The sequence below is a fragment of the Molossus molossus genome, unplaced genomic scaffold, assembly GCF_014108415.1.
Source record: "Molossus molossus isolate mMolMol1 unplaced genomic scaffold, mMolMol1.p scaffold_m16_p_13, whole genome shotgun sequence".
Classification (NCBI taxonomy): Eukaryota; Metazoa; Chordata; class Mammalia; order Chiroptera; family Molossidae; genus Molossus; species Molossus molossus.
In genome coordinates this window covers 64551274-64573545 of record NW_023425348.1, presented here as the reverse complement: position 1 = coordinate 64573545, position 22272 = coordinate 64551274, and the positions used below count along the sequence as shown (strand labels likewise).

Sequence of the window (22272 nt, the reverse complement as noted above, 5' to 3'; positions counted from 1 at the left end):
GGAACTCTTCCATTAGCTTCTTGGGCTTCCTGTCCATGATAAATTGTGACATACACTCACTCTCGACACTGAATAGATGTCCAGGTTGTACAGCATGTCCAAAGAAGGAGCGAGGGACGTGCTGTCGGACCTCTCATCTCTGTGATGCCTGCAGCCTCCCAGGCCTCACTCAGTGCCCAAAGGCCAAAGGCAATGAAGATCTCAGGCGTACAACCATACAACTGTAACCCCTCTGGGGCACGCTGCTTGGGCAGCTCAGGACCCAGGGAGATATTTGCTTAGTTACAGTCAGTTAGCTTTCTTAAAATAATTCTAAAGGTAGGAGAGGTAAACATTGTGTCTTTTTCCTATCTGTATATAAACTTAATGTTTTTGCAAATTTAGTATGGCGTTCTACAGTCTCATCGGGAACTAGTTAAAATACCTAAGATGCAAGATAAGACCATTTGTTCCTGGAAACTTAATTGTCAGATTTCCCGAAACATGCCTAAAGTCCTGTGTTTATTATCATTCATTTGATGATTTTCTTCCTTTTGGAAGGGAAAACAAAGTAAAATGAAGAAATGTTGATTTAACTGAAGTAAATATCACTACGATTATATTCCCCTTCCTCAAAAATATTGGTTGCATTGTTGTAAAAGTAAATAAATAAAAGGGAAATATGTTTGTTTGCAAAGTTTCTGTGAGAAAAGAGAGCTTCAAAAGTTATGCTAACTTGCTATTTATTGTTGCTACTAAAGAACATAGAAAGACCTACCCTAACCCCTGTCTTGAATGAGGTAATGGAATCTGGATCACGTATAATCATTGCCTATAATGTTTGCCCTCAGAATAATTCTTAAAAGGTCCTCTCATGGAGATTATGGAATGAGGGGAAAACCCTCTGTCTGCCTTGTCTGAAGACGTGGAGTCCAGGCCTGCTTGTTTATATAGGAAAATACTATTTCATTAAGCAGAGGGCTGAAATTAATGTGACTACAATATTGTTCAGAGTATAACCAAAGGACACCAGAGCACTTTGTTTTCATTGGGCTCTCGGCTGTAGCACCCTATAATTTCCAGCTCACTGCATATCTTAAAATAACCAACCATTTAGATCTAACTTACAGTGTGGAATCCACTTATTTTTAAAGTTCTAATAGTCCACTGAATAGGGTTGTATTAGAAACCTCTCAGCACCAAGAGTTAATATTGAGCAGCAAACTGCATCTTTCATTGATCAAATTTTCTCCACCGCTGTCCATAATGATGTCAGTGGTTGCTTTTTTATATTTGGGAGCAGTGGAATATGGAGAAGACATGAGAAAATGTGTACTTCAGAGACTTATATATATTAGCAGCAATGATAGCCAATGTTTATCAGTGTTTATATGTACCACACAGGTTTCTAAAGGACCTGTATTAGTTGGGTGCATTTAGCTGAAAGCAACAGAAAATAAAACTGAAATTGGCCAAAAAATAAAAAATACCCCCAACTCAAAAAAGCTCTGATAGTTGAGAACATATAAGGTTATCATCATAAACGGGGGTAATTTGAGTGTTGTTTTAATCTAATGTGTTCTTTGTGATTCTGAGCTTCTGTTGGCTCTGGAAAAGAAATAGTTGTAGCAGGTTTGGGCTTCATATAAATATATAACAATATCAAGAGGAAGGAATTGTCTCTTACATACACCCACACAGTCTATTACAACTCTCTCTTCATACTGGTCAGTGTCCATGCTCTACAAACTTTGAAGAGGAGGTAAAGTGTTCTCTGAATCACCTAGGGCTAATTGACTGGAACTTATTCACCTGGCCATGTCTGAAGAAATTTCTGTTATGGAAAAATGCTACATTAGATAGGCTTAAGACTGGGTTCCTAAATTAATTATTGAACTAAGAGAAGAATGGATTAAAATGTTTGGCTCAAAATGATCAGGCCTTACTCCTTAAACTGAGCTAGAGTCAATATTCCGCATTTTATTGTTATTATGCAAAGAGTTGGGGGGGATGGTAGAACGGACATGAAAAGAAAAATCATAATATCAAGAATGACATTTAAAAAAAAGTGACAGTTTACATTTATTATCTCATTTAATCTTCACCAGAACTCTGTGAGGTTGGCACTTTGTGAAATGCCCCTTTTTCTGATCCTTAGTTATGCATGATGTGTAACTCCCATGGTTGAATTGATGTCATGTTTTAACAAAATCTTCTGAAATTTGCTTTTCCATTTTCTCTCCTAATTTATTGTATCCAAGGAATTTAGAAATCATAGCCAAGAAGTGGGAAGTTGGTACTGGTATTCATAGCACACAGTATACACATTCACTTCCTTGTATAGTAGTCCCCTTATCTGACTGGGATGCGTCCAAGACCCCCAGTGGATGCCTGAAAACACAAATTGTACAATGTATATATCTATTTTTCCTATACATACAAACCTATAATAAAGTTTAATTTATAAATTAGGCACAGTAAGAGATTAACAATAACCAATAATAGAACAATTATAACGATATACTATACTAAAAGTTATGTGAATGTGGTCTCTCAAAATATCTTATTTTACTGCAGTCACCTTCTTGTGATGATGTGAGATGATGCAATGCCTATACAATAAGATGAAGTGAGGTGAATGATGTAGCATATGACTTTTTAAATTTCCTTATTGAAAACTTGGACCCTTTCACTTACAGGAAGTACTTTACAGCTTCTCTTTGGCATATCTGAATTGCCAGCATCACTACTCTGGTGTTTTGGAACCATTTGTAAGCAAAATAGGGTGATTTGAGCACAAGCACTGTAATACCTGGACAGTGGCTCTGATAATCAAGGCTACTAAGTGACTCATGGGTGTGTGTGTGTGGGGGGGGGGGGGGCAGTATATACAGCAAAGACAAGGAGAGGGTTCACATCCCAGCCATGTCAGACAGGATGCATGAGATTTCATCATACTACTCAGAATGGCATTCAATTTAAAGTATGTGAAATGTTTATTTATGAAATTTCCCACTTTTATTTTCAGACCGCATTTCACTGCAAGTAACTGAAATCAAGGAAGGCAAGACCACAAAAACAGTGGGAACTACTCTATGTTTTACCTTACGTTATTTCTCTCACTTGAATTTTCCTTTATTCCTTGATTGTTCAGTTTAAGGCCTAAACAAAGTATGGGTCCTTTGTAAAGCCTTCCTAGAACTCTGCTGTCAGACAGAAAGAAACTGTCGTGGGCTTTTGGACAATGAAATTCCTTGGCATTGGCAAATATTTGTTGAATACTTCAATAAGTGAATAATCCAGATGACAGTCCAGAAATGGGTCCTTCCTCCTCTCTCCTCTCTTCCCACAAACATTAGCCATGCATTTGTTTTTGTTACTTGCTTTTAAACGCTATTTCTCTCAATTCGTGTGTGTGTGTGTGTGTGTGTGTGTGAAATGAGAGTCACACACTGAGTTATTCTGCCTTGGAAATCCTGAAAACCAAACAAAACAAAAAATAGTGCAATTTTGCAATTAAATTTTAATTTCCTTTACATTTTAAATAAAGTATTAATCTTTAAGTTTAAAAAAATTTTAAGTAAAAATTCTAAAAAGTATTAATCTTTAAGTTTACTTTTTGTTTCAAGTAACCTGGGCTTCAGTTCTAATAATGTAAGAACAATGTCAAGGTCCAGACTTTTCATAGTGCCCGGCATTCATTAAATTAAATTGGTATATTTATTTACTAAGCTGAATTGAACTAAGATTTTCATTTAATAATATTTTTATCTGTAACAGCATGTCTCTGGTTACCCGACTATGATAAACCTGAACACAGATCCTCTCAGGCAAAATTCAAGAAATTTCTACTAGGGATTGTTGCCAACGCAGAAGGAAGCCTGGAGGCCTCCGTGACTGAGGCACCTCTCACGTGGCTCTGGGAATTTTCTCTAGGACGCGCGGCACTTGCTCTCCCTCCGCTAACAGCAAAGGCCAAAAACAGCCCCGCAGTTTCCCCACTTTTAAGCGCTCAGGAGTACAAGTACCCGGATTAACGCGGAGTTGTCAGATCGACGGCGACTTCGCCCAATAGCGTTGAAGGGAGGCGTATCATTTCACGGACACTCCAATCGGTGCGCTCGGAGTCTCCGTCTCCAGGGTGAAGGCGGAAGTAAGGGCCCTGCGCGCCGCCATGGAGTCGCTCTTGGAGCAGCTGCAGCGCTTCTCTGAGGTTCTGGCGGTCTCCCGCACCACGCACGTCAGCAGCTGGGACCCCGCGACCGTGCGCAGGGCCTTGCAGTGGGCTCGCTACATGCGCCACGTCCACAGGCGCTTTGGCCGCCATGTCCGCATTCGCACGGCACTGGAGAGGCGGCTGCAAAACCAGTGGCAGCAGGAGGACGGCGCTGGGCCTGCCGCAATCCCCGGGCTGACGAACTTCCGGGACTTGGGGCACTGCGACCTCCTGCTGTCTCAGCGCCTGCTGGAGAACCGGGCCCTCGGGGACGCCGCCTTTCGCTGCCTGCTGCAGCAACTCTTTCCCGGCCCTGGCGTCCGGGACGCCGAAGAGGAGACGCTCCGAGACAGCCTGAGGCTGCAAGACAGCCTGGCCCTCCTCTCCCGCCGCCGGGCCGCCGTCCACCTGCTGCACGTCCACGGGTTTGGAGAGAACTCGGCCCTCCGGGACGACTCCCTGGTGAAGACCCAGGCGGCGCTGCTGCTGGAGCGTCTGCAGGAGGCGGGCGAGGCCGACGCAGAGGGCCCCGGCAGGTTGCTCGGCAGCCTGGGGGAGCGCTGGCCTCAGAACAGCTTCCTGGAGGTGATAGCGGCTGCGCTGTTGCTGCCGTCGTCAACTCCCCGCCCCCCCAGAGAGGAGTTGGAACTGGGCAGCCCCAGAACACCGGGAGAGGGGCGTGATGAACTGGTTCACTGGCTTCTGGGGAAGTCGGACATCATGGCAACTTTTTGCCGCAGCCTCCCAGCCGGGCTCTTAACTTCCGTGGCGGGCCGCCATCCAGAGCTTTTCCAGGTCTATCTGGGTCTGCTAACAGACTGGGGTCGACATCTGCACTACGATCTTCAGAAGGGCATTTGGGTTGGAGCTGAGGCCGGAGGTGTGCCCTGGGAGGAATTGTGCGGCAGGTTTCGAAGCCTCTGTCAGGCCCCTTCACCTCTGAAAGATGAAGTTCTAAGTGCCCTGGAGGCCTGCAAGGCACAGGATGGAGATTTTGAAGTCCCTGGTGTCAGCATCTGGACAGACCTGTTGTTAGCTATTGAGAGCGGTGCATGATGTTGCATTTGGGAAAAGACAAGTTTTAGGTCTCAGCCCAGGCCCCAGTTCTCTATGGGCAACGCTCTGCTATTGATTACTTGAATATATGGCTTACAAAATTGAAATTTCAGTGTTCCCACCAAATCTGTACTTCATGTGTCCAAAGTATCATTTTAGGCCCTGATTTATAACAGGTGTAATTATAATATGTAAAGTAATTGGCTTGTGGCGCCATTGATTTTTCTGGATAGAGATGACATTGGAAGTATCCTACTTAAAGCCATGTAATTAAAAATAGTTTGCTTTTTAGAAGGACCATTTCTAATGCTGAAAGGAAATGTACTTTTTGCCCTGGCCAAGTGGCTCAGTTGGTTGGACCGTAGTCCCATACACCAAAAGGTTGTGGGTTTGATTTTGGTCAGGGCACATACCTAGGTTGCAGGTTCAATCCCGGTCCAAGTGTGTGGAAAGCAGCCAATGATGTTTCTCACTTTCCCCCTTCCTCTTAAAAAAAAAAAAAAAAATCCAATAAAAAACTTTTCAAACAAAAAAGTTTTAAGGTGACAAAAACACCATTTTCTATCAGTATGGTTTACTTTGGTAGTTTATTTTTCTTAACTCCCCAGTGGTGAAGAGTTTTCATTAACCAACAACATGTGTTGTCAGAAATCATTTGAAAAACAAACTTCCGTCAATCGTCTATCTAATTTCTACCCCCAGTACTCCTCTGAAATAAGTCCTGTCAAAGTCATCAATTATCTTCATGATGCCAAATTCAAAGGACACTTTTCTGGTACCAAACTATTTGACTTTTCTGCAACTTTAGATGTTTTGACCCCTCTTTTTGAAACAAGGCTTGTTCTCATAACTTACGTGACATTGCTTTATCCTGGTTATCTCTTATATTTCTACATACTTTTTCTCAGTCTGATTTTCTGGCTAACTTCTCTCCTAAACCTTTCTTGGGATTTCTCAGAGTTTAATAGTCTGGTTCCTCTTTTGTGTACACTCATCTCATGATCTCATCCATTTAAATACTACCTATATGCACAATTTATATCTGCCACCTGGAACTCTCATCTGAGCTTCAGGACCAATATCCCTTTCTATGCTCTAATGTTTCCTGGTTTGGCTGATAATTTATATGGTCACCCGTCCATAATATCTCTGCAAGATCACTCCCATGAGTTGGTTTCTCTTTCTTGATTGCATTTCTACAATCCATACTTCACCTAAGGGCTCAAGTAATGGACTCATACTGAGAAATTTGAAGTAATTGGAAGAGAACTTATGCAGATGTTTACCACATCTATGTACACTAACATCTATACACACATAATTCATCTGTGTGCTTTCAGTGATAAGTTATTCCATACTAAGCCAATTCTATAGACTGCAAAATACAGGACTTCCTTCAGTTCTTGGAATAGGCTGAGCTTTTTGCTGTCTTAGATCCTTTACTTTATTCCTTCAGCCACGAATGTTATCACCCAGGACCTTCACTTCTCACTTTAATTTCATTTTCCCACCATAATGCTCCATCTAAATACATCTCACCCTGTATTTTCTTTCAGACCACCCATTTTCCTATGAATTGCATCTTGTTGTTGATGTGTGTGTGTCTTTTCTACTAGACTGTATAAACTCAGTGAGGACAAGACTACCTCTGTTGCTTAATCATCAAACTATACGGACATACCTTAAGTAGTGATTATTATGAATGTATAGTAATGGAGTAAACAAAAGGAATAGGAATGGAGGAAACATTTGATTGGAACATCACCCTTTGGGTCATATCTTTAAGAAATTTAAGTCATTTTAGTAGTAGATAAAAGAAGTATAAATCCAAACCAATAGTGGGGTCCCCAATATATGGCAACATTTCTCAGCTATAACCAATCTGAAAAAAAATCCTCCAACTCTTCTTTCTTGAATTTGAGTTTGATCTACATTTACCAATGTCAAGACTTAGTTGCTGTGTTTCAATTGCCCAGTTTTACTTGATCTTTATAGCTTTTATACATTTTTTGAGCTCTGAAACAGTATACCGAAGCTCTAAAGTAGTAATCAATTATAAATAGAATGGGCCATCTTCTCTAGCAAATTGTGGATTTATATTAACATAAATTAGTTAATGTAAATGCTTCAGGAAGAAATCATTGATTTCTCTTGGGAATTAATTGGAAATGATCAATCACTATATTAAAAGTGTGGCAGTAGCATCATTCATCAGATACTAATTGTAACAGTGGGCTAAGAATGCCCTTTTGGCTTAGAAATAAGATGACCCTAAGGGAAAACAGCTTGAATAATTACAGTAATTAATGTGTATACAACTGTCTCTTGAAACTTCATTACTCTTAATATTGGGATAAAGGTTTGAGTTCAAAAGAGCTTCAGTGTTTTATAGTTTATTGTGTTATCCTTTTATCTCAAATGATCAGGATTTAAATCTTAAAAATTTTTATATGCAGTTAGAAGTATAAGCATAGGGATATAAAATGTGAATACTCAGTTTATAGTTTATATTTATACATATTATACAAATGGTATTATCACTGAATGAAGTCTATAATAATCTCAATATTAGGGATATATTTCAAATTTGGGTTTCATGCAGTACTATTTAAAATACATTTATTCTAAAAATCCTAAAAAAAATTATTATCTCTACAAACAAAGCCTCCTCATTTTATATGCAACCTTTTAGTTTTACATTTCTGTGGCAAATTTTTACTCATTTATTTAATAAGCATTGATCACCTACTTATATGTCAGACTAATTTAATGCTCTAAAAAGTTTACAAACCAATTTATTTAGCTTATATATTTTTACGTTAGGAACCAGATTTCTCATTTCTTAAACTATGTCTGGAAAGCGATATGTGAGGCACAGATATATGTGTAGCTCAATATTGGATATTTTACCCTCCATAATTGTTCAAAGCTCTATGGGATAGCTGTTGAAATATTCATTGTTATACCATGCATCTGACACATTATCAATACTCATTTGGTAAGATACTCAGTTTGAGGCTATGCATATATTTATGAGCATTGATAATATGCCAAAATAGAATAAGAAATTAGCACATTGTTAGCTTTCACTGAATATAGATGCACCACCCATGGACAAAATGGCTAAAAGTTCTTTGCTAATCTAAGACATACTATATACCTTAAAAATATTAACTGAATTTAAATTCACAATGAGTGTTAATATCCAATTTCAAATAATATATCACTAATAAATTGACTATGAAAATGCATAATAGGAAAAACAATGCAGATGATAAATTATTTTATAGTGTTTTCTAGAGAAGAGATCTCATAATTTTGTAATAAATATTCTTGGCAGAAAGGGAGCATGTTTTCTATCTTGTGTTTTTTTTTAAAAGTCGCTTTCATAATCTTTGATAATTTTTAAAAATATTCATTATTTTTACATAAACTTTAATAGGTAAGAGTGAGGATGAGGTTGAGGCACACATTCTCTGGTCTGTTTTTTCAATAAGTGTAAAAACATGTGTTCCTGACACTGCTGGGTTGAAATTGTTGTTGGAAACATAAAATAAATTACAAGTGACTAACAAGAGCAATTACAGAAGATACATGATCTAGTTCACTAGTCAGCAGGTACGGGTTGCATATGGAATGACTATCTTAACCAAAACGAACGGAGAACAGGCGCCATTTTCTAATTACAGCTGGGAGCACTGGACCTTGCCCATTGCACCAGTAAATTGGCCCCAGTAGATTCAAAATGATTTCACTGTTTGTCATTATAGACATTAGCAAAGGCAGGATATTTGAAGAATAGGGTTTCTGCAATTTGTTAAAGGCATTATACCCATTTTTATAGTCTAGTTCTGTGAATGGAATATTACACTTACACTATTACAGTAAAAAGGCATTTATAATTCTATTTAAGAGTTAAGGTTTAAACTGATTTTTTTAATTTTTAGTTTTTATGGTGGGGTTACTAAAGTGTAACTGAGGAGACAAAGAGGGGGAATAAATTAAAAACCTTGTTAAACGGCTATCTTTTAAGACTGATTTTTATCCTATAATACATCTCTGGACAACCTTTGATAAATTATGTCATTGTTCTAAGCTTCTATGTTAGACAATTGGGATAAGAATAACAACTATATCCCTTTAGTAAAACGATTAAGATCAGGAATATTCAAGAACTTTTAGTCATTCTTTAGGATAATCTACTGGTGTCACATTCTCCTAATTTTCCTTCAACAGAGAATGCCTTGATTTTCCCTTCATTCCTGAAGATTAATATAGCTAGATAAAGAATTTAGGGCTGACGACCCTCAGAAGAGGCGATGTTGGGGGGAGGGAAGAGATAAACCACAGAATTTATATGCATGTACGCATAACTGATGGACATAGACAACAAAGCCAGGGATGGGGTGGGGGGGGGGATGGGGAGGAGGGTGTCAATGGGGAAAAAAAGGAGAAACATCTGTTACAAAAACAAAATAAAAATAAAAATAACAAGAATTTAGGGCTGATAGGTCTGTTTATTCAGCATTTAAAAATGTGCCATTTCCTTCTGGCATCCATGGTTTATAATGACAAATCTGTGATTTGAGTAGTTAAGTAAAATGTAATTTTTCTCTTTGCTTTAAGTTTTTTTCCCCTTTGTCTACAGTTTTCAAAAGTTTGATTATTATGTATCTTGGTGTAGATTTCTTTAGGTTTATCCGGTTTTGGATTTGACCAGCTTCTTGAATTTATAGGCTTATGTCTTTGGCCAAATTTGGAAAAATTTCAGCCATTATTTCTTAGAGTATTTTTCAGCTACTTTCTCCTCTCTTTCCTAGAGTCCAGTGACATGATGTTAAACACATTGTTTTATTCCTAGGCCTTTTGACCCATAGAGTTCCATTTAGGTTTAAGTCAATGAGAATATCTGGCAGGAGATTGATGGATGAGTAGAAGCCAATTTATGTCTTCCTGTCTCTCTGCTTTGTGTAACATCTCTAGCAGTAACTATGTGATTCTAGCTCCTAAAGAACTACAGCCATCCCTCGCCACTTCACGCTTCGACTTCTGCAGCTTCACTCTATCGCGGTTTTTTCAAATATATTCATTAAAAAGTTGATCGAGACAGTGAAAATGATACAGCGCGTGCTCGGTTGTCTGAGTCAATTATACACCCCTGTATTACAATTAAAATTAAAACCACTGTACTGTAGGCCTATGTATCCGAGAACCCGAGGAATCCTTCAATGCGAGGTGCAACCGCTAGAGTCTGGAGCAGATTAACTGTGATGAAGGAGGGACGACTGTAGGGCTAGAGTCTCACCTCCCTCCAAGCAGCCCAGGCTCCTGCACTCTGATAAACCACTTCCTTCCTTGTTCCTGGATGGTGGTGGCTTCTTGCTCTCTATAGTAATGATCGCCTCATTCTTTGTAAATATTTTAACTAATTCTTCGAAGTAAATTTTCTCTAATAGACTTTCTGATGGAGCACCTAATGGGCTCTGTTTTCTTGATTAGACCTTGACAGTTAAATATTTTCTATAGAGGCATCTTTAAGTCATTAAGATATCTTAAAGAGAGATTAATTCACAATTTATTGTTATACTTTGAAGACTTTTTCTGTTAAATTCAACTTTTGTCATGTTATTTTTGTCTATTTATTTGCTTACTTTCTATCTACCTATCTATTTATATAGATGTGGATATGGATCAAGTTATCAACATAGACATAAATATAAACATGGACCTATGCATAGAAAAGTATCTAGCAGTTTTTCTAAATTTAATGATCATTATTTCTAAACACTAAGATAAGGTCTTATTTTCATTTTCTTATTTGTACTTTTCTTGAATTAAAGAAGTAAGCATGTACAACTTTTTGTATACAATAAAAGTGGCAAACATTTTAAAAAATATATAATCTTTATAAATGCAGCTGAGGAAATATGTCCATATAACCACCATCTAACTAATTTGGTAACCACTGCCAAGGTGATGACACATTAATTCTACGCTCGTTAGCAGGACATTGATTTGATGACTTCTAAATGTGGATCTAGAGACCCTGTGGAACTTTGAGAACAATCAGAAGCATCTTCTCGCTAGGTTACTAATATATATCATAACGGGAGAGGTAACAAAGGTGAGAGAATCCAGAGAAAGAGATAATTGGTTAAATGATAAAACGTGTGTATGTATGTTTCTTAAAACAATTATATACAATTGACAACCAAACATTTTTACCATTTGTTTATTCATTATTTATTTTGTTAGAAGTTGTTTTCTTTTTTAAAAGGTTAAAAAGAATGACATACTTTGTTTATAATTAGATCTGTTCATTGAAATAGTTTGTAACTCTGAGGTGGAGCTACCAAAACAAGTTTATTTCAAACATTCTTTTTTTTTTTTTTATCCTCACCCGAGGACATTTTTCCATTTTTTGTACAGATAGAGTGGGAGGGAGAGAGAGGAAGAGATATAGAGAGAGAAACATCGATGTGAAAGGGACACATCGAGTGGCTGCCACCACACGACCAACCAGGGCCAGGGACACACTGCGACCGAAGTACGTGCCCTTAGCGGGAACCGAACCCGGGTCTCTCCGGACCGCAGGCCGACGCTCTAACCACTGAGCCAAACCGGCCAGGCCTATTTCAAACATTCTTTTGAGTCAAGATTGATAAAATGGTAGAAATACTTGTGTCCTTTCTCTACCTGGAAGTTACAAACTTTCACATGTCTTAGAAGATAATATATTGGTTAACATTATCCATTAGTTATCAAATAGATCTCTACCATTTTTGATGTCCTAATTAGGAATAAATGCATAAAGTTACACACTGCTAAGGTTAGAAGAAATAAGAGTGTAATAAATACTTAAATGTTTTGTTTTACATTAAATTGAATAAATAGAAATTTGTTATACTTTATATATTCTATTCTGAAACTCTGGTGTGAGGAAAAATATCTGCTTTAGAATGGCTTCTTGGTGATATAATTATGCATTGTGAATAATTTAAACAATAACAGTCATAGAATAACTTTCAAAAAGTGGGCATACATAACATTTTTTAATCCTCACCCAAGGATATGTTTTTATTGATTTTGAGAGAAAGAGAGAAACATCAATGTAAGAGAGAAACCTCGATTGGTTGCCTCCCTCCTCTACACACTCTGACCAGGGATAGAACCCAGCCCTAGAAATCTACCCTGACTAGGAATCAAACCCACCACCTTTTGGTATACAGGACAATGCTCCAACCTGGCCAGGGCTCATAACATTCTGAAGACAGAATATTACTTGAGTGTTTGTCCCATAACCATTTCTTCCACCTATTCCAAAGGAGAGAGGAATATTGCTAAGTTTTAACCAAGTCCAGAAATTGCTAAGGGAAATTAAAAAAAAAAAAATAACTATAACACTGTCATTCATTCAGTTTGTTGCAAGTCATCATTCTTTTTGGTTTCTTCTTGTTTGTGATTTTGAACCCATATCATATCAGAGAGAACTTAACTAAAATGGGTGATGTCAAGTTGACAAAGACTCTCCTCAGCTAAACTTTAGTTAACCACCTCTGAAACCTCTTTTCAACCAAACCACAGTCTCAGCCCCTGTCCTGTCTTGTCCTTGGACTGCTTAGCCCAGTTTTAGCAAATAGTCTTGCTGAGTCATCTTCCCACCCTTGATATTTGATCACCCATGATATTTGATCAGGTTCTTCATCCCCTAGTTTTGATGCCTAAATCCTTGGTCTGCCTTTAGCAAGAATCTTGTAAGGCCAGTTTAGCAAGAATGCCCCTGTTTTAGATGTCTCCTCTAGGTAATTTTTCATCTACTCCCTCACTGCTACTTGGCTATAAATCCCCCGTGGTCTTTGTTGTACTCAGAGTTGAGCCCAATCTCTCTCCTCTATTGCAATACCCCTATTACAAAAGTCATGAGTAAAATATTCCTTACCATTTAAACAAGTAACAGAGTCACAATAGCAAGGTAAGTAAAACTTAAAGAAGTAGTTTTCCATATAATCTGAGCATTAGGTAGGAGAACGTGGAAACCAGTATTATGCTTTCTACTTTGAAGTTCATAACCAATCACTGAGCAGGTGATTTTGGTGTGCACTTGCAAAAGCACAAAGTAACCAGAGGCAGCCAGCAAAGAGTCAATAAGAAAAAGCCTGGAAAACAAAATCATTTCATTCACGTAAAGTTTACTAGGCTAATATTCATGGTTATGCTATTGACAAACTTATGATTTGGGGACAATACTTGACAAACTGTTTCCTGGTATCTTTGTATGCCAGCTGGGGGAATGTGAGCTGGGTGATTGCTGGATGGATCCATTGATTATATGAAATAGGTCTCTCTCTCTCTCCACTCACCCTCTACATATTAGATAGACTCTATTACATTAGTTTGTCTTATTTTCTTCATATCACATCACTATTTGGGATTACTTGTTCACTTATTTGATCATTCATTTAATGTATTTCTACACAGCATTGTAAGAAAGGTACCATTACCCTCCTCATTTTACAGATAAAGAAACAGGAATAGAAAGTTAAATAACTTAGTCAAAGTTATACATCTATGACTACCATATGGTACCACCTTCCTTAGCGGGGACTGAAGATGATGAGAGTTTATGGACACAGGAGTGCATGTTCGTGACTCAGAGAGGCATACCAGATACTAGGTTGATGACTGCTACAGTCTCTGCCTCACTCCATGGGAAAGACTTGCTGGGCAAGTGAGCAGAGTGGAGTATGCTGTTTGATTTATTCAGTATTAGAGGTCGGAGTGACTATAAAAAATCTAGGGCTAATATTAATTAAGCAATCATTATTTCATTATTTATAAGGCGATTTCAACAATCTAGGCAAAATTCCTGAAACAAGTTATATGGCTGATAGGATTTAGCAACCTAATGGTGCTAATACAAAACAGAGTATTCCAAAAGACAGCCAATTAAGATAACTTTTACACAGAAGTTTGAAAGATTAATGTTCTGCAGACAGCTGTAAATATGAAATTGGAATTTAACGAGTTAGAAATAAGTATATAGCATTTGACATACATAGCACTGAGAAATGACAGCCATGAGACTTGATTAGCTCTCTAAGAAAGTTGGCATACCATTTCTGTCCTTGGCTTTGGGCTCGTTGTCTGTATCTCTTTTGCTGAGAGTCACTTAGAGTTATGATGCCAAAGGAGGAAGAACAATCTCAGGAGTGGACATACAGGAAGATGGGTGGATGACAAAAAGGGCATGCATGACGTCACAAATACTGAAAAGAGTATTTCAAGAAGAACATGGTCCATGGTGTCATTTGGAAACAGAAGTTTGAGAGAAACAGAAACTGCCTTATATTTGACTGAAAGAAGGATTTGATAAACTGAGAATCAGTTTCTTAGGGCTTGTGAGGAACAGAAGACAGTTTTCAGAAGACTAAAGAGAATGAAGAGAAGGTATTAATGCGACAAAAACATAGAAGAAAACAGCCTAGCGGGGAAGAAAACGCTGCCTGACTTGAAAAACTCACTGCCAGTAGAAATATTACAGTGTCTTTGCGCAGAGGCCAGGATTTGGAACCAGGCAGACGCAGGTTGGAGCCCTTCTGAGCAACAGACTTGGTTTCTTCCTCTGAAAAATATGAGGATTGTAGCAGTACCTACTGAGACAGAACTTGTGAGGATAAATAATATGGTGCTAATGCTCAAAGAATGATGTATGGAATGATAGTTGTAAGAGGCAAGTATTGATCGTATTTTAGGGTGTGCGTTTGTGCATGTTTAAACTGGTATTGTGTATAAATACAATACCCCTTTAAATGGGGAGGAGCATAAAGGAGATTTGTAGTTTATGCTTCTAGCTTGCAGTGCCTCTTCAAGTGCCTGCTTTTGCTTTAGGAAAACTACACTTTCAGTGGGGCTTTTGCTAAAGTGCTCTGCTCTCCGCTAGGCCAAAGTGGCAAAAATGATTGGAGGCAGTTCACCCTAATCACAGTGTCCTGACAGACCCGAGCTCTTTGGGTGGATCTTTTCAGCTTCCCAGGTTTCAGCCCCTTCCCGGTGGCGCTCCCCCCATCCCCCAACTAGTTCTTTAATGTGAGAAATCCAGATGCTTCCAATAAATTTTACTTGGCCAGGGACAATCATAATCCTATCTGATATAAAGAGGTACTGGGAAGGACTTAGAGATTTAAGACATTAGGGAAAGAGTAAGAGTGGATAGGATTTAAAGACACTGGATGGAAAAGTTACTTAGGAGCAGGAGGAAGCTCTCTTCCATCTAGGATGGCAGTGTCAGGGAGGGGAGGGAACAGTCACGGACAAGGATGTGAGGACACACGGTGTTAGAGAACTTGTATGTGGCAGCACAGGTAGATGTAAAGAAGAACATTGCACAGTGATTCATTGAGGATGGAAGTGAGGATGGAAGGAAGAAAGTAGGACTTTTAGAAGAAAAAAGGCATCAAATAACCATATGGAGGAGTCATTTGGAAAGACAAGGACTCATAAAACCTCGGCAGGGAAACTTTATATTAATTACTGGGGAATGAGCACTGACTATATATAAAACTATATATATACATATATATAAATAAAATCATATACATATTATATATATATATTTTTTTTTCTCATGGTAGAACCATCCAATATCAGTAAGACTTATCTAACGCAGGTTCCTGTCAGCATGTAATGATGAAAAGTAATTACTTTACTTCAATACAGTTGAAAAATTAGATATTCAGTCAGAGTAAAATATTTGAGTGTAAAAGAGTGATTAAATCTTGGGAATCAGTGACATAGTACCAAGTGAACAGAAAGCATGACGTGCCCTAAAGAAACAAAAATAATCACATCCATCTACATGTCAGAAGGTTACAGGAGACATTATTTACTTGCTGCCTCTGTCAGTGAAATATTGAGGAGAATAAAAGGAAAATCTTGAATTATTTACATGCAAGACTATAACTTTAGAAAAAATATCTTCTAGTTCTTACAGCTGATTTTATCTCAATTTTCTAGACCAGAGCTGAGCAGAACTTTTGTGATAATGAGAGGTTTTACAATGACAAAGGTAATTTTAACACATATATAGTGTAATATATGTATTAACTCAATAATAATTTACTCAAATCATATTTCCCTCAGCCATTCGCAGGAGACATAATGACTGATTCTCTAGTCCCTTCGTGAATATATAAATTTAATAATTAAAATTAAGTTGCTATGATTTTATTTTAACATGGTAAATATCCTAGATTACATCTGAAATACATTTTTGTAGACCGATATATTCTTTTAAATTTTACCTTTCATAACATTTTTATTTAAACCAATGGCAGTAAATTTCTACTGCATTGGTTTAATTGTGCTCCTAATGTAGCTATCAATATGGAAAAGATTACCAAGCCATTTTAGCAATATACATAACACAAAATGAAACGAGTGATATTAAAATATATTTAACACACTATTTGGACTACATGTTCCAATTTTTAAGGGTACAATTACTAGCACTTCTTTTTTTTATTCTACACTTATTTTGCTTTTGAGTCATATTTCTGGTTGATGTTTTTGTTTGTTTGTTTGGTCCCTAGGAAAGAACAACAATGTGAGAGAGTTATTTCTACTGAGTCTATATTGATAATACAGAGTGTACAATTTGAGAAAACGTTTTGGTACCAAATTTCCAGTGATGTATGCCGCTTGTCAATTCTCTTCAGATTTTAACCGCTGAAACAGCTCTTTGGTGGAGCCATGCAGACCGTCCATCACTCTGATTCAATGTTGGGTATGAGGGTTGTATACACATAGTTCTGGCTACTTCTCTATGCCCCAAGAATAAAGAGGTAGCGGAAGAAGTGCATGTGAAGTATGTAGGTGAGAGGCAGGTTCTACTTCTCTATTTCCTGAACTACATAAAGCCATTTATTTAAAGGTTCACCACCTTGTTAAACATGGCAAATGTGTGAATCCAAATCAAGGATATACAGTTAGCACTTCCTACAATTATTTATAGTGAACTTTACAAGTAGTAATTATTTCACTAATAAAACAGTTAAGATTTTCTAAAATGCTGAGTTTCTGTATTGGCAACACAGAATGAGAGGTATGACTTCATTATAAATACAGATATTAAGTACACACAATACATATCACAAACCAGGGCATAATATAATATACTTAATCAACCTTTAAATTAATTGATGGTGCGTGTCTATGCAACACATGACATCTATTTAAAGGACCAAGTCTTCCTTATTATTTTGTTATTCATGCATTTAGTTCTTCATTCATTCAGTTAGCACCTTAAAATAACTCCTACTAGGTAAGCTCTGGTCATAATAAGAAATCAGCCAATGTATAAGATAAACACTTTTATTGGATAGTTTGAAACTTGTTCACTCAGAAAAGCTATATTAATTTACCCTAAATTCCAACAATGGAATAGAAAGTTATGAAATTTAGGGTTGCCTGTTACAAAAAGTTATATAAAACAATTTTATTCACTCACAACTATGAAGCTTAAAACTAAGATGGTTAACAGAATTTCATAAATAATTAGTTATAATAGTGGAAATGTAATGAAGACCCTAGGTTACATAGTGTCATCTAAGTGTTTAGTTTTATATCAAGTAAGGTTTTACTTTTTAAATTTATTCCTTTTCTTAAAGTTCTACTTATTAACATATTTGTTATTGTATAAGTAAAGAATAAATTGAATGCATTAAAATATTTATCAACTTTTTTCTATGTAGAACTATTGATAACAAAGAAAAAGCTAGCACAAATACTATGATAAGAGCAAATGGAAAAAGAAAAAGAAAAAAAGGGACTTTTGGGCTGGCTCTGAAATAAAAGCCAGAAGAATCTGAAACCTCATATTAAACTTTGCTTTTTGTAGTGAGGTATTTGCAAGTGATGTTTCACTGTTAAAAGCCTTGGAAAGCAGATGATCTTACATGAGAACTATTTGCTAATGACTAGTTTCATTCAATATAATGAGAAAAAGACATCTTCCTGGCTTTGAAAGTATAAGTCAAAAATATTTTTAAAAGAAAAAAATTAACAAGTTGTTTGTTTGTTTGTTTTTTCATTGCCACATACTAAAAATTACTGGGTCGTTCATTAAATTCTTACCATTCTATTAATCGTGTAGTACAGTAGATGTAAGGACAACAAAATCATGTGAGAATTACAATGAAAGTATTTCTCTATTGACTCTGATTCTCCTATTCTCATAAAATATCAAAATGATCAAAAGTACTAGACTTTCAAAATCAATAGCAGGACCAAATATCTTTACCTACAACAAGTATCTTAATAGAAAGATTCAAATGGAAAACTGAATTGTTTGATTTTTAACTAGATTGGTGATAATTCTGTTAGCTTTATAATGACTGATGCCTGAAGGGCAAAATTGAGGATTCTGAGACCAACTTGGGGTTCAGTATTCGCTGATTAACTGGGATGAGGAAGTAGGGACATGTGCACCAGTTATTTATTTATCATGGGCTACATCTAACTTTTCACTAAGAATATTTCTGTATGTAGATGGTCATACTATTGAATCAGTAATGGAATGTCTCTCTACTTAGCTGTCCTACTGATTCACATAAGTAAAGATGACTCTAAATCATTATGCAAAACGGATGGTATGGTTCAGCTATGAACTGTTACTAAGCAGGAACAGAGGTTCAAAAGCAACATTAGTGGATGTGATCATTTTCCTTCTACCTGACATATGGTTCTTTTATTGAGGGAAGGAAATCCCTCCTGCTGGTTTAGTTATTTTTCATGTTTATAAGGTGTAATTATAGGCTCATATGGTAGATCCATATAAAGCAGTCAGTTGCAAATAACTTATAAAACATGATTTATTTATATTAGTTCCACATTTTCCTTTTTGAATAAAATGCATTTTATACATATTCGCCAAAGTTATCACATTTTATCACTTAAATCTTGCAAAGATTGTGGCTACACTTTCTTTGTTTTTTGGTTTAAAATGAGATTTATTGCTTTTAGCTGAAAAGGCACGTTTTAAATGGGAATACCATATGTACCAACAAAGGTACTTCACATTTCTGCTTGTGCTGTCCTTGGTTGTCATCGCTGTTGACACACATTTTTATCTGTTGCAATCTGCGGTCTCCACCTTTGAATCTTAGAGTGCGTCCATGCAAGGGGTTTTAGAGGCTGACTTGCATAGTGAGTTCACCTATATCCCTGTCTCTCCCAACTCACATGGTATTCTTAATATTTTCTTTTTTTTTTAATTTTAAAAATAATATTAATCCAGACATACAGCAAAAATAGTGAAATCTTCCTTCACAATGCCCCTATCACTTACAGCCATCTCTCCATTTCTCACAGATAATCACTTTTAACAATTTGGTGTTTATCCTTTGAGACTGGAGAGAGATTTTTTTAGAAATCGTATAATGCATAATGTTCAGTCACTTGCTGTTTTCACTTAATTATATATATCTTGGAGATTTTTATTTATATGGACCTAACTCATCCCTTCTAATAGCTGTATAATATCTGGTAATATGGATATATATATATATATATATATATATATATATATATATAATATCATTCCAAAAGAAAAGACATTTAGAGTTCCAGTTTATTGCTATTAAAACACTACAATATGTATCCTTTCAAAGACATCATTTTTCAATGTTGAAAGTACTTTGCAGGAGAGGTTCTTTGTTCCAAGGCACAACAATTTAAAATTTTAAGGCTATCTCCATATTTCCTCTTCAAAAGACTATACTCATTTGTAAAAGAACAAATATAATCTTACTCAGCAATTCTACTCCAGGAATTTATCCTGTGTGTATGTTCACATCTACGTGATGCAACCTATATATAGTGTTTTTGATTACAGCATTGTCATCAAACTGTATGTCCATCAATTATGTCATGTCTATACCATAGAACATTATAAAGCTATAAAAGAGAATGAGAAGGCTGTCTGTGTATTTGTGTAAAAATTAAAGTGTAAATCGTTGTGCATTTGGCTGTAAATGCATAAAATAATTTTGCAAAACTACATAGAATATAAATAAAATCAATTGCCTGTAAGAGGTAAACCATTGGCAGGGAACCGGGTGGGAAGACTTTATTATATAGCATTTTGTACCTGTGTGTTTTGACCCATGTGAATATATTGCCTATTCAAATATTAAGTAAAAATATACAATTTGCCCTACCAAATTATATATAAATATGCTCTTATCTTACATGCTAACTTCTCGTTTTAAAATATATTTTCCTGATTATCAGTGCCATTGAGAAATTTTATATGGTAATTGGCTATTTTCTTCTTTAGTGAAAAGTTTCAACTTTTACCCCTATTTTTTTTTTTAATCTTACAGGTTTCTAGCCTCCTTATTTATTTGAGATGTTAATATTACATGTATTAAAAATATTCCAAATACTTTCCCTCTAAATTGATCCTTATATTTTAACTGTTTTAACAGCAACTTTAATCACAATGATGTTTTATGTATTTAAAAGCCAATTCTGCTTTTTCTTTAGTTTCTAATTTTGCTTACTTAGAAACGTTTCCCCTACCTTAATATTATCAAAATTATCCCTCTCTATTTTCTTTTAAAATTTTATAGTTTTTGATATATATATATTCATCTTTAATTAATTTAAAGTTGACCTTTATTCCATCTGAAATTTATTTTTGCCTTTAGTGAATACAAATGGAGATTCCATGATATCAATACCACTTATTAAACAGTTTATATTTTCCCCACTGATTTGCAATGTTAACTTTTATTTTATTTTATTTATTTTTTATTTTTTTTTATCATCCTCACCCGAGGACATTTTTCCATTTTTTGTTCAGGTAGAGTGGGAGGGAGAGAGAGGAACAGAGAAAGAGAGAGAAACATCGATGTGAAAGGAACACATCGAGTGGCTGCCACCCGCACGACCGACCACGGCTGGGGACAAACTGCAACCGAGGTACGTGCCCTTAGCGGGAACCGAACCCGGGTCTCTCAGGACCGCAGGCCGACGCTCTAACCGCTGAGCCAAACTGGCCAGGGCTGCAATGTTAACTTTTAAATACTAAAATTTTCATACAAATGCTTCTTTCTAGACTCTCTATTCTGCTTGAATAATCTATTTTTTCACTAAAACCATTCTGTTTTAATTTTTGTAAGGTAAGTTTTTTTTTGTATTATTTTTTCCCAAGAATTTCTTAGTTATTCTATTATATTTTCAACTTCAGGTGAACTTTAGAATCACCACACCGAATTCCATCCAAAAATATAAAGGCTTTCTTGTTGGAGTCCATTGAATTCATAGCTAGCTATCATCTATCTATCTATCTATCTATCTATCATTTTTTTTATCCTCACCCGAGGACATTTTTGCATTCATCTTCAGATAGACCAAGAAGAACAGAAGCAGGAAGAGAGAGAGAGAAACATCGATGTGAGAGAGACACATCGAGTGGCTGCCACCCTCATGACCCCAACAGGGGCCGAGGACAAACTGCAACCAAGGTACGTGCCCTTAGTGGGAACCGAACCCGGGACTCTCTGGTCTGCAGGCTGATGCTCTAACCGCTGAGCCAAACTGGCCAGGGCTATTGAATTTATATTTCATTAACTTAATTTGGGGATGATATCTCTATCTGGGAAAAATGTGCCTCTCCTTTTATTCAGGAATTTTTATGCCTTTTGTGTTTTGTTTTGTTTTTTGTCACATATATTTTGTTATTTAATTTATTCTTCATAGGTCTTGAACATTTCTATTTAAGATTTTTTTCCTCAGTATTTTAGAGCTTTTGTTGCTCTTTTGAAATACTTCTTGTTTCTAAAGTATTTGAAAGTACCCTAAATAAGTGGCAATTACTTCTGCCACTCATTTCTTATAATCAATATTTTAATCTTTATATAAAATATTTTATTTGAGAAATATGATTATATAAGTGTATGTGTACCACATATATATTATATAAATGCACACACATTACACACATACTGTGTTTGCTAGTT

The 22272-nt window shown here is 36.4% G+C and overlaps 1 protein-coding gene across 1 annotated transcript; it reads left to right on the top strand.

The window, feature by feature from the left end:
• The first annotated feature begins 4153 nt into the window (after window positions 1–4153).
• Window positions 4154–5642, top strand: FANCF (FA complementation group F). Its single transcript, XM_036259148.1, has one exon. It carries the CDS (start codon window positions 4154–4156, stop codon window positions 5249–5251), a length of 1098 nt encoding a protein of 365 aa, XP_036115041.1. The 3' UTR covers window positions 5252–5642.
• Window positions 5643–22272: the final 16630 nt, after the last annotated feature.

Excerpts from the sequence above, each read along its gene's own strand:
- FANCF (XM_036259148.1), top strand. The coding sequence starts at position 4,154 with ATGGAGTCGCTCTTGGAGCAGCTGCAGCGCTTCTCTGAGGTTCTGGCG.